Source organism: Aspergillus luchuensis, chromosome 5 (assembly GCF_016861625.1).
Source record: "Aspergillus luchuensis IFO 4308 DNA, chromosome 5, nearly complete sequence".
In the NCBI taxonomy this organism is placed as follows: domain Eukaryota; kingdom Fungi; phylum Ascomycota; class Eurotiomycetes; order Eurotiales; family Aspergillaceae; genus Aspergillus; species Aspergillus luchuensis.
This window is the reverse complement of record NC_054853.1, coordinates 3,124,493-3,136,905: the sequence shown is the minus strand read 5'-3', so window position 1 is coordinate 3,136,905 and position 12,413 is coordinate 3,124,493. Positions and strand designations below refer to the sequence as shown.

The 12,413-nt window shown below is 50.2% G+C and overlaps 4 protein-coding genes across 4 annotated transcripts; 3 read left to right on the top strand and 1 right to left on the bottom strand.

The window, feature by feature from the left end:
* Window positions 1-353: 353 nt before the first annotated feature.
* On the top strand, window positions 354-841 carry AKAW2_51040A (CGR1 family protein; the record flags this gene model as incomplete). The annotated part of the gene is made up of 3 exons (XM_041690925.1): window positions 354-405; window positions 492-637; window positions 701-841. 3 exons carry the CDS (start codon window positions 354-356, stop codon window positions 839-841), a joined length of 339 nt encoding a protein of 112 aa, XP_041544461.1.
* A 716-nt stretch (window positions 842-1,557) lies between these two features.
* Window positions 1,558-2,952, top strand: AKAW2_51039A (uncharacterized protein; the record flags this gene model as incomplete). The annotated part of the gene is made up of 2 exons (XM_041690924.1): window positions 1,558-2,168; window positions 2,226-2,952. The coding sequence occupies 2 exons, from the start codon at window positions 1,558-1,560 to the stop codon at window positions 2,950-2,952; spliced, it is 1,338 nt and encodes a 445-aa protein (XP_041544460.1).
* Window positions 2,953-3,127: 175 nt separating this feature from the next.
* tma22 (putative RNA binding protein Tma22) lies at window positions 3,128-4,085 on the bottom strand (the record flags this gene model as incomplete). The annotated part of the gene is made up of 4 exons (XM_041690922.1): window positions 3,128-3,549; window positions 3,644-3,731; window positions 3,904-3,923; window positions 4,022-4,085. The coding sequence occupies 4 exons, from the start codon at window positions 4,083-4,085 to the stop codon at window positions 3,128-3,130; spliced, it is 594 nt and encodes a 197-aa protein (XP_041544459.1).
* A 6,129-nt stretch (window positions 4,086-10,214) lies between these two features.
* AKAW2_51037A (protein phosphatase regulator REG1) lies at window positions 10,215-11,977 on the top strand (the record flags this gene model as incomplete). The annotated part of the gene is made up of 2 exons (XM_041690921.1): window positions 10,215-10,831; window positions 10,888-11,977. The coding sequence occupies 2 exons, from the start codon at window positions 10,215-10,217 to the stop codon at window positions 11,975-11,977; spliced, it is 1,707 nt and encodes a 568-aa protein (XP_041544458.1).
* Between the last annotated feature and the right edge of the window lie 436 nt (window positions 11,978-12,413).

The following is a 12,413-nucleotide window of genomic DNA, read 5'->3' as shown; positions in this document are numbered from 1 at the left end:
GCGATGGGTGGGGTGGGTAGAACCTCGCGGCGGTTGGCTGATTGCGGCGAGTGCTGCAACTAGTTGAGTGTGATCCGTCAGACTTCTCGCCGACAAATCCCTCAATTCCATGCCAGACGGGGCCCGGCGCACCACTTCTGCCGAGATCCGGTTATCTGATCGGTCTAAGATAACTTTTTCCTCAAAACTCGGAGGCCCCGAAAAAAAAAGAGGGCAGCGGAGAGCTAAGAGAATTCCATCATCATCCCGTCTGGAATCTCTCTTTTCTTTTACTTTCTTCTTTCACATCCCAACACAACCCCCCCCTTTTTGGTCGATCGGCTCGTTTGGCTCTGCCTACTCTCGGTCCGATCATGTCTTCCGCACCTTCAGCTGCTGCCCCCATTAAGGGCATGCGGAAAAATGGTATGAAATTAGCTACCCCACTTTTTTTTTTTCCCTGGCCTTCGAAAATAACTGTTGCTAATGCCTTTCGCTTCTCGGACCCGCAGGAAAAAACTGGCATGATACCAAGAAGCCGTTCCGCCCTACTTCGGGCATGACCTCCTACGCTAAGCGACTGGAAGCACGCAAGCACCATGAAGCCGTGAAGGAACACGAGAAAGAGTTGAAGGAAGAAAAGGAGGCAGAGAGACAGGTGGGATCCAGCCTATGACATGTCTTACAAAAGAGATTGTTAATCTTGCTGACAATCACCTAGGCGCATATCCAAAGAATCAAGGATCGTCGAGCCGCTAAGGAGGAGAAGGAACGTTATGAGAAGATGGCCGAGAAAATGCACCGCAAGCGAGTCGAGCGCCTGAAGCGCCGCGAAAAGCGCAACAAGTTGCTGAACTCTTGATCGCCGTCGGATCTGGTCCTTCTTCCCTTCCTTATTCTCCCAGCTTCATTTCTTTTTCTACCTTTTATTATTTCGCCATGTCTGTTGATCACTAACCCGTCTACATCTCGTTCGAGTGGTGGCTGATGTACCCCCACGCCGTAAACTTTCTGTATCATTCACCTTCACACCATGTTTCCTTTCTTGCCGGGTTTGGGAATTACGGCCGATTGATGGCTACTGTTTTTCATGACAAGTGGAGTTCGCTGGCGACCGTGGAGTTAGAAATCAACCTTTCAGAATAGTATATATTACAATGGATACACCGAACTATCTACATGGTTCCTGACCTATCCATGACAACACATCACAATAATGTACACAAAAGCTGTGTTACTTTACACGTCAAAGAAAAAGCGCAGACTGTTTTTACTTTCATACATCAGAATGCTCGGAGTAGTCAAATCCCAATGGAAGTAAGTATATATTCCGAGTCCTGCTGATCCTTTGCGGGATCAGGGGCCGATACCTTCGATCGGCCAGCGCATGGATCAGCGCTTGGCATCACGTTCAACCACGTTGTGTTTCACCTCTGCTAGCGAGTCGTACGACCGATGGAAAAACATCTTCAGAAACCGACCGCCCAGGTTGACCAACGCGTTGAGCAGTGTTATCCGGGTCAGGGCGTGCTAAGGAAAGTGGAGAGGGTTCACTGACCTGGATCCTTCCTGCCCGCCATGGTTTCCCAACCGTCCAAACAGCTGTCCGCGTCTTACCCACCGGCCCATGGCTCTGGAGCCGCCGGAAGCCAGAAACCAGCACCACCACCACCCAGCTTGCAGCCCTCCAGTGCCACCAGCGACTATAGCGGAAGTCTTCAACTCGGCCAGAATCACCATGGTCGCGAAGTATCTCAACCTCCCGGTCTGACTGGAGAGAAGCATCACCATCAACTTCTAACCTTCGACGCTCCCCGACCAGATCGCCTTAAGTCTAAATCCCGTTCGAAGCACAAGCACAAGCACAGTAAATCCGGCGACTTTCGTTTTCCCCGAAGAATGAACAACCTCGCCTCGTCCGCTGGTTCTCGAGGTCTTCTGCCAACATGGTCTGGTAGCAAGGAAAAGGATAACGATACCGACGATGGTTTGCTTAGACCCATAACGCAGGAGACAACCTGGTCGCGCTGGAGCTCGGATTCCACCGCAGCCTTGGGTAGTGGGAGCCGAAAGGGCAGTTTACTTGATGTCATTGACCCGAGCAACAAACTTGGTCCCATCAGGCGTCAAGAGATACGCTCGATGGAAGACCTGGAGCAAGTAAAGAGTAAGAGAAAACAAGGGGAGGAGTAAGTCGATTGTTGTCCGTTCGCATTTTGGGATGGTTTTGACTGGTTTGATGATAGATACTTACGGTCTGCCCTGTCAATGATCGGGACCCTTGCAACGGATATCACCCGTAGACTGGATTATACGTACTATAACCTTCTGGAGAAGATTGCCGCATTGAATTCGACCATCGCATCATTCCAGGAGCTTTCTAGTTCTACTTCTGCCCTTTTTGACGACTTCCAGCGGGAGACATCGGGCTTGGATAAGGAAATCCGGAAACAGATGGGGGAATTGAAAGAGTTTCAACCCCAATTAGAGAGGATTAAGACATTGGAAGATCGCATGAAGACGGGGCGACAGAGGGCCGAGGGGCTTAACAGTCGACTCGAGGCAATGCGCCATGAAATTGATCGTTGGGACAAGAAAGAACTAGAATGGCAGTCACGAGTTAATCGGCGCCTTCGGATCTTCTGGACTGTGGTGGTAGCTGGCGCGCTCGCAGTTCTTCTCGCTGTTGCGATACAAAATTGGCCGACTACGACGAGTCCAGACCCTTCTGGATTACCTTCGCAAGCATTGTTTCTAACAAACTCGTCGCATGCTCTACCACCAGAGAATGGCCATGAAGCAGTCTCAGATAGCCCGAGGGAAGCATGGCCACGATCTCTGCGGAATCTCCCTTCTCGTCATCATAATCGGCCCTCTGGGGGATCAGTTCCCGTCGTAGCCACGGCTACTAGAGATGATACTAATGTCAGGACTACTCATCCAGACCCACTGACAATATTTGACGAGCTATGAGCGCGCTGGATCTTTCTATTTCCGAGACTCAGGACAACTTTCAAGGCCAGCCTCGAGACTGTCGTATCTCCGTTGATCTAATATGTAAACCATAAATAATGTCATGATACCCATAGTGTCCCCCCCAGCATAGCATTTTTGTACATTATGCATTCATAGGCCCGTCAACTATACCTCAGGGCGCTTCGGCCGCCTTCTTCTTCTTCTTATCCTCGATGAGCTCAATATTGGCCTCCGGGATCTCCTTCCCGTACACCTCGAGCAGCCATTCCTTAACATCCTCACTCACATCACCCTGCACGGTAATCTCCTCAGTTCCACCAGCAGACCTAGTCATCGAAGAACCAGTAGCAAACTTCTTGCCCAGGTCCTTAGCGATCTTCTTATTCTCCAACCCATAAATATCCAAGCCCGTGATAACGGTCACATGTTTCCGCTTGTTCCGCTCAACCCGCTTAATCTGTACCTTGGACGCCGCCTTCCGCTCAGCATCGCGCGCCTCAGCCGCAGCAGCCTTGGCCTCCTTCTTCGCCGCATCCTTAGCTGCGCGCTCCCGAGCCGATACCGACAATGTAGCGAGGTTGGAGTTGAGGGCTTCTGCATAGCACAAATAGGTCGCAAAGTTAGCGACTGATCTCAAAGACCCGGGAGGTGGGCGAAGGGGAGAGGAAAAAAAAAAAAATAAACGAACCCTCAGAATATAACGACTGGTACATGTCCGGATGGGCTTCCTTCAACCAGTCCTCGCATTTCTTGGCCGTGCCGCCGAATTCACAGTACTATTCGATTTCGAAACTAATGTTAGCTGGCTGCCCAACACGCTCTTTTGGGTGGTATAGATAATATAATGCTGGAACGAGCAGAGGTGGGGGAGGGGGGGTTGGTTTATTCTCGAAGAGGAAGACGGGAAGCTTGGGTTCGAGTGCATGGGGTGTGTCTATGTATGCGTACCTCCGGAGGCAATGTGCAAACTATCCATAGTAGAAGATTCAGTTAGCTATTAGATCTTCTCTCTTAAAAACATCATTACCAAAGCGATAGCAGAGACAAAAGAAGAGAGACGACTTACCTCCACAGTAAACAACATGCTTAGCCTGCGATTCAGCAGGAACCGATTGGGCGACTTCGGCCATTGTGATATATCCAGGGATATAAAAATAGACGTATAGAGGTATGAGGGGTAGAGATTCAAGATATTATGGATCGATATATCTGGACACAAAATCTCGTTCGCGCGGTATTAGGTAGGCCCCTCCCGCCGCCGCTGTCGACCGCCCTCTGAATGAGCGCGGGGTCGGGTCTGGATGTACGTATTTCCCGCTGGGTTGCGGTTTGGTTTTGGAAGCTAAGCTGTTTTGGGTAGTTACCTATCTATGTTATCTATCTGTCATGTGATTTATGCTATGTTCATATCCGTATGAAGAAGGCTTAGGTTTGGTTTTGTTGTGTGGGTTATTGAATTGGGTTGAAAATGGGAGGATATTGATTATTGCTTCTGTTTATTTGGGAGCAGAGTTGCGTTGGGTACATTTTGGTGTCATGGCTACTATACTAATTTGCTGGGCTGGCGGGATCCTGGTATGTTATGCCTCGTATTGGAAGACTGAAGCTGGTTATGATGCATTATTCTCTGGCTAGGATCCTCTGTTATTGTCTAATGTGATGTCTGTACGAGGACTGGACTCATTTGAATGCTTTTGGATGGTTTGGTTGGTAAGCTATTCTTAAGATATTTCAGTTCACGCGCTGTAGCAGAGGGGCGAGGAGGGTACGTGTACGCTGATATCGTAAGTGAGTACCTCTTGGGCTTGCTTTTGTTAGGCCAGTCTAGAAGCTGCAGTCAGTTGAACCTGGCATTTTTTGCATGATGTTTTGCCACACGGGTTGAAGTTGTCCATCCCGTCAACTCTATCGTGCACCAACTCGGTATGAATTTCGGAACTGACAGTGGCGATCAAGAGCCGTCAAGCAAACATGCCCCCTGTCATGACGCTCGATGTTAACGCCACTGAAGTGGCGCTGCATGCAACTTTTGAGCAGTCGAAAACACGGTAGACCTTCGAGAACGACACATTTCAGCCTTCGGGCATGCGGCATCTAATTCCACTGTACTCAAATGTAAGAGGCAAACAATGTGTATTGGGAAGAATCGAAGGCAAAGCAAAGCATTGTTAACGCACACGCATGCAGATAACAAAGCAGGGACTGGATCTGAAGACATGCTTCATGTCTGGACGACGATTGGTGATCGAAGAGCTCCGTGAGGCCGGACTGGCCAGCATAGTTTATGCATGAGTGACTTGGCATGGCCACATTTCGTCAATTGTTGGAATGGAAGATTAGAGTGGCTGATTTTGCCGCGTTTCATACTGCGGGCCTGCAGAGGCCAGGTCTCGAAAGGCAATTCAGTCAAGCAAGTTGTGAGCGAACCGGTAGTGGCGTTTACCATTTTTTTTTCCCGCGTCAAGCATATTGTAATATGACGAGCGTGTGATTGCAGACACCACCTCACGTATCATTCCATCATGTCAGCTTAAGATAATTAAGTGAAGGAGAGAGGAGCAGAGAAGCAATGTATGCCAAACCGAAACAAAAGGTATGGCGTATTAATGCCCTGGTGAGAAGCAGCGTCGAAGGCTGACCGGCGTGACAGTCGACATACAGTGCGCCATAGCTATGATGCTCGCACACCAAGCGAATGCTAGCGGGCAAGAAATTTACTTGCCTGATACTAAGACTAATGCTCCGTTGCTCCTCGTTCTAGACCACCGAGATGCCGCAGAGATTCAAACCTAAACCTAACAGTCGCTAGCGTATTTGGTTATCCAGCAGGATGGCAATCCGCGCGAGCAAAGTCACTTCGTCCGTAGCTAGACGCTGTCTCTCCGACTTAGCGAAGAACTAGTGAGGTTTGCGCAGGGCCAGATAGATCAGACCGTCTGTCAAGTAATGAGCTAACGGGCCCAATCGGTTTGGCACTCTGCCCCTCACATCCTCTTCCAATGAGCAGTTGCGGCCAATCCAGTAGCCTCGGAGCCCACGAGAGGGCCCGACGGTCATACCAGGGCCATGCGGGTGCACGGGCACCGGCTGTTTTCAAGACACGTCAGTGAAATTGCCTCGTCGCTAATTCCATCGGCGCCTTCACGGAGCAGGTATATCGCTTCGGTTACGCCAGTCTCGCGTCCGAGAAACTCCCGGGGCAGCGCACCCGACGAGCTAAATGCCACGTTGAAATAATTTCTGCTGTAAAGCTGCCAATACGTGTGAGAACAAAAGAAAGCGAAAGCATACGGGAAGCAGACCTGGGGGGATAGTGTATGGGACCCCGCGTTTGAAAGCGGGCTAGAATGATCGACGGCGGCCTGGCCTGAACGTATCTCTCCGGTTGGTGTTGGATAGTCGGGGTTGTCCGTGGCTCCTCCTGTGAGTATTGGCCTAAATATAGCTGTTCTGATAGGCCCTGATAGGCCCTGATAGGCGATTTAATCCCTCCAGTTCGGTTCCCTGGGTCCAAACCAATCTCGATCATCTAGATTGGGCTTGTCAGCTCTTTAGGTTCTCAAGCGACGTAAGTGTTGATAAGGGGAAGATGGAACACAGAGGTCCATGATGAGTAGGACAAGGATGTCTAGCCAATCGTAACGGACGTAGATGATGGCATGCGGACAACGAGGGACGGTCTATGCAGTAGTACCTAGGGGGTCCAACATGTCCCATATGCAAGCGTGGCTGATTGTTGCTTGATCGCTGAGTACCGCATGCGGCGGTTGACCAAAGAGAAACGTCAAAATACCCCTCGTGGGAAGGTCCTTGCGCTCACGACGTACGTACCACGATCTGCTATCCTAGCCATCAGTTGTCTGACATGCATCGAGCCGCCTTACGGGTTTCTTTTGACGCCAATCTTAATTACAAGATTGTTTCACCCCCACTTGATTTTGAGAGATGAGGGGCTGTTCGCTTGCACGTTCGACCACGCCACAGGAGAGATGCGCAGATAGGAACGGACATGGCTGGGACGCTAGTCAGAAGGAGGCTGCGGACGAGTGTCTGGAAACAAGACGGTAGCTAGTCTTGTAGATATTCCTAGTGCACATTTGAGTGTCCGGAAACGGGCACTAAGGGCGGATCAACGGACCCAAGTCCTGAGAGGTTGACGCGAGAAAGGAAGTACTTTGGCCATCCAATGAGTTAGTTAGTTCTGGCGTTTTGTCAGTCAGCATTCAGCGACATTTAGATCGAAGCTTCTCGTGGCCCTGATAAGCAAGCCAATTGAAAGGAAAACCAGCATGACATCATGAATTACTAGGCTTTAGAAAACTTCCTATTCCTTCCAAATCTTATCGAGGATGGCAAGAGGAAGGGAACGAAGACATAGATTGCCCAAGACAAAACCCGTATAGTAGCAATAGCTCCGGTGAACGTTTCTGCTAGACGCTCGGATCCACGTGCTCCGCCGCAGACAGGAGAGACCTGCGTGCTTAGTGTTTTGTCCAGCCCTCACTCTAACTAGCAGCCTAGCTATCTACCTAGTTTAGTCTAGTCAAGACTGTGTCCTACTATGCTTCGAGAGAGCAAACATACATGTGACAGAGGAGTGACCTAATGGACTGGGCTTAACGTGTCAAGGTGGTTAGCAAGAGCATCCACTTTGTCCTCTAGAGATATAGTGGCACTGGTAGGACAGTGGTAGTACAGGGCACTAACTTGAAACTGGAAATTGAACTATAAATTGGAGAACAAACATTGCTGTCAGCGTGGTAGGTGCGCAGTGCTCGTTCAAAGCGTATGCAAAGCAACCGCACCAAAACATCCGTGCATCCCGTTAAGACAATGGAAGAAGGTAGTAATCGGCAAGATGACACGACTATCCGGAAGCTTCCAGCATCCCGTATTATCCCGAGACTACGTACTTGTCGGCTGGGAACTTGGACATGTTACCTCCCGGAGGGCAGCCACGGGGCACTCCTCAATTTGCAAATTAAAGCAGTATACATTTGTATAATTGTAGTCAAGTGAAAGAGGAGACACAGCTAAAGGCTGGCTTCTACTGTGAAGATTATGATTAGTAGATAAATAGTAGATACAGTTCTGGGTGGATCGGTCATTCATCGGGAAGAGAAGGGGGAAATGGATCTTCTCCTGCTTTGCGGGTGCCCCGGAATGAACGAAGCAACGGTCGCGCATTGGCTTGCCGAGAATCTGGGATCTGGACTTCAACAGACCGTGCGGAGGTTTCCCCAGAAATCCAAACAGGCAGGAGGAGTGACCGACAAACTCTCGGGTTCTTTGTTCTGCTTCTCCTTATCAATATCACATCATTCTCTCTCCCAAGGGATACTGCGGGAATGGAAAGCCGGTGGGTCTGATACTCGACGCATTCGGGGAGGGGTTTCGCTAAGGGAGGAAACAAACTGAATCCCTAACTACTCTGCTCCGTGTTTCTGGCCTGGGAATGAGATTATGATGATGTTCACGCTAGCTGCCATGCCCCCGTCTAGTCTAGTTTAGTGACTGGGTAAGGCCATTGATCTGTCATCCCGGGCCATGGGGAGGTAGCAGTTAGTAAGTAATTTATCGCACGTCCCTCCCGCACAGCTCCAAACCGGATGTTAGGAAGAGACCTCACTACAGTGCATAATTAGCGCGTCTTGGGGGTTTCGGAGTCCTTCTAGACTCCGGTCGCAGTACGTAAAGTCCGTCGATGATTGGTATGCGGCTAAGGTAGAGATCGGAGGCTTTGCCTAGGATACATAGCTCGGTCCCTGATAGCAAGGTAGTAATTTAGCTAGCTAGGCAGCTCAGTATGGATATATAGTAGATAATACGAGGGAAGGCTGTACTATGGACGACAGGTAAAGGACATTGCTTCATGAGGCTGGCTCTGGATCGTCGATGTTCGGGTGTCAAGACTGGTCTAACCCCACCTCAAGGAGAGCCAATGGCGGGCTGCGAAATGCTTAATGTGACCCACACTCATGCACCACGAGAGTTACACCATTCCAGTGCCGACCAATCAGCAATGAGCCAGAATACATGCACTAGACAGGAAAGAGTAAAAGTTGCTGGAGACTAGACCGACATGTCTTAGCGCAACTGCTTCGTCCCCACCCGGCCGGTTTTCCATTCGAGGTACCGTCGTCATGATTCACTTTGCGAGCATTTGGTTCTTTGGTGGCAAACAAGATTGAAAAAAGCACCGGACAGATTCTTCTGTGCTGGTTCAACCTTGTTTGATGCCCTCCTTGGGAGGTACCCGTTCCTAGGTACTGTGCACTGCTTGATACGAAGGAGAGGGGGGGAAGAGGGGGGTTGGAAATATCCTCGTACTTCTTTCTTAACCCACGCGTACGTCAATCGTAATCAATTCTCCAACAAATCCTCCTTCCGCCAAGCCATCGACGCGGTACCCTGCGTCTCTGATCCTTCTCGTTGGTTTATCTACCAAACCTCACTTGATCCGCGCGACATCAACGCTACCTCCCCCCTTCGCCCCCCTACCATCGGGTATCTAGACTCTTTAGATCCTGGTCTAGTACCTAGGAAGAATTAAGAGTTTTTCTTTTTATCAAAACGAAAATTGAAAGATAAAAATAATAATAATACCAAAAAAAAAGAAGAATCAACGGTCGAACCCCCCGTGCATTATCGCATCTCCACTCGCCACTATCACTAAACTCGCACTCGCAAAAGAAGAGAGAGAGAGACAGGTATTTCCGGTTTCCCGCCGCTTCCCGTCAACGTTACTTTACGACTCTTGCCTTTCACCCTGCGACTTTCATACACACGCTGGTTTATTCCCGACCTTTCATCTTAATCTAGCTTCGACCCCATCCAAGTTTCCGATCCTTTCGTGCGACCGAGCAAAAGGCCTTCTCCACCCCCCTCCGAGGGGCTTGTTTGGAGCCGTTAATAACTCTCGGATATCACTCACTCCCTGACACCTTGATGGCTCCTCAAGATACATCTTACTAGCTCTCTCGCCCTATAACATCTCCGAGGCGCCTTAGCTGCCCCTTCATATATGCTGCCAATCAAGATCAAATCCTACTCTGGCCTACCCCATACTGTACCATGATCTCAGCACTTTGTCGCCATTCCTAGATAGCGGGCCTTTCCTCGACGCCTCTCGCGCCTTTCCATTGGAGACCGAACATTCTATCTCAATCAATTGTTCCACCTTTTTTGCTTCAACTCCAGCCCTTGCAACGGCCATCCCATTCGCAGACTGCCCTTATGTACCTGATTGAGCTGCTAGGATGACGGCCATACTTTCCGCCTCGAACGAGGGGCGATCACGCTTCTCTCCGGACCCTTTGCGAAGTCCAATCACCCAAACCTACTTCCTCGAAGAGCCCAATGTCGCCACAGCCAAATTTAATCTGCCCGCATATCATCGCAAGGATCGTTCTGATGCTGTGGTGTCCTCCCCGCCGCGGTCAGCGTCTCCATCCCCGGATTTCACTATTACAGCTGTGGAGAATCTCCCTCCCACGCCTGCGACTCTGAGCAGTCTATCTCTTATGAGTGAGGACCATGATGATGACGAGTTGGTCCTGCCGTCGTACGATTCCAGCCAATTCGCCCAGAAGGAGCCTGAAGCCCTCAGTGATGTGTCTGTGGACTCCTCGGCGGACTTCCCACGCCTGACGCAGGCACCGGCTGCTGATGATAGTACAATTGAGGATGAGCCATCGAGGCACGTGGATTATCTATCTCATGAATGGAGACAGGAGGATATTTGGGCGTCGTGGCGTTACGTCGTCGCCCGGAGGAACATATATGAAAATGGGACAAGGCTAGAGAATGCCTCGTGGAGGACGTGGGCCAAGCTGAAACTCAATCTGGGTACAGTATCGCCAGAAGCCCTCAACTGGTCAGTTCTTGGACAGAGTCCCTTAGGCTTTGGCTCTTTGCTAACACTCCCAATAGGCTGAAGGACTGCGATGTGACGTGGTTGTACGGACCCTTAAAGACGTGCAATAAGCGGGAGAAAGCATTCAATGGCTCTCCTCCTCCCAGCCGCTTGGAGACACCGACCTTGTACCCGGATAGGAAACCAATATTGAAAAAGAGAACGGCTTCTGAGACTATCTTGCAGCGTTCTCTGTCCCAGCACACGCTCTTGCAACATGCGGGAGCCATTTTGAAAGCACAGGAGGCCGAGATCAACCGTAACCGTCCCCCATTACAGAGGGCCTCCTCGGAGTTTGGACATATGCTTAGCAAGTCGTCCACCACTCCCGTGGGGGGTACTGCTAAGGGTACCGCCACCAATACGTCAACGTCGGCCACCCCTAGCGAACGACGGCATATTCACTTCAACAACGAGGTGGTGCAATGTATTGCTGTTGAGGCGAAAGAGGAAGACGATGGATGGCCTGCTCATTTCGGGGATGAGTCATCAGAGGATGGTATCGTCATGATGAAACACATTCATTCTGACTCGTCGCTCAGCGACAAAGGTACGCCTTGTGGTAGCGTTACTGGTGACAACAAAACCATTGCCCCGCTTCCTTCTACAACACTCAAGTACCGGTGGGATGCTTCGGACCATGCGGATGATCCGCCAGATTGCCGAGGGGATGCCTGTGGGAACGGACAAACCACATCAGATTCACCAGCATCTTCAATGATGGGTCGGTGGTCCAGCTACTTCTTGAATTCTACGTCGCCTACTTCGTCTGGAGCCGAGAAGTCGACGCGGAAAAACGCACGATCTGGCAGGAATAACACGCCATCTGCTAATTTCCTTCTCGACGAAGAAGAGAATGATGTGGAATTCGACTGGGAGCCAAGCCGCAACTCATATGGCCTAGGAAGTCTAAGCCGTCCCTGGTTTGTGAATCCAGAAGATGATGAGGAGCTCGAATACTACTTCCATTCGATGTCTCCGGGAGGAACGACACCCAACGAAGACGACGAACCATTGAGTGCAAGCATTTTTGACCGTGTGGCAGACACCGTAAACACAGCCAAGGACATTGCACATGTGATATGGAACGTCGGCTGGAGGCGGTGATTCCCTCTCCGTGGAGCATCCACAAGGTCGCAGAGCGGGCTTTACGACTTAATGCACTTGATTTCCTAGCCATCAATTTCTCATGCATCTTTCTCATACAATAAACAACCAGGAAGACGGGTTGCGGCGTTCTGAGCTTTCACCAATTAATGTTGCTGGCTGCTGGTCGACGATAAAAGGGGTTAAAGGAGGGATTTTTCTATTTTCTTTTCCCATCTTCCGTGGGGCTGTATGTGCCTGGAGGAAACCGGAATTTCCGGATCATGTTTTGGCGTAGTTCATGTTTGGTTTTGGGTTCTGCCTGGGGGCGTTTCTCGATGGGCTGGCTGTCATGACGGCTTTAATTTCCTGCATCTTATTTTTCTTTTACCCCCAGATATCACCACGCGAGGTAGCATTGCCTTCTTATGACCCAATGAGACATATGATGATCCAA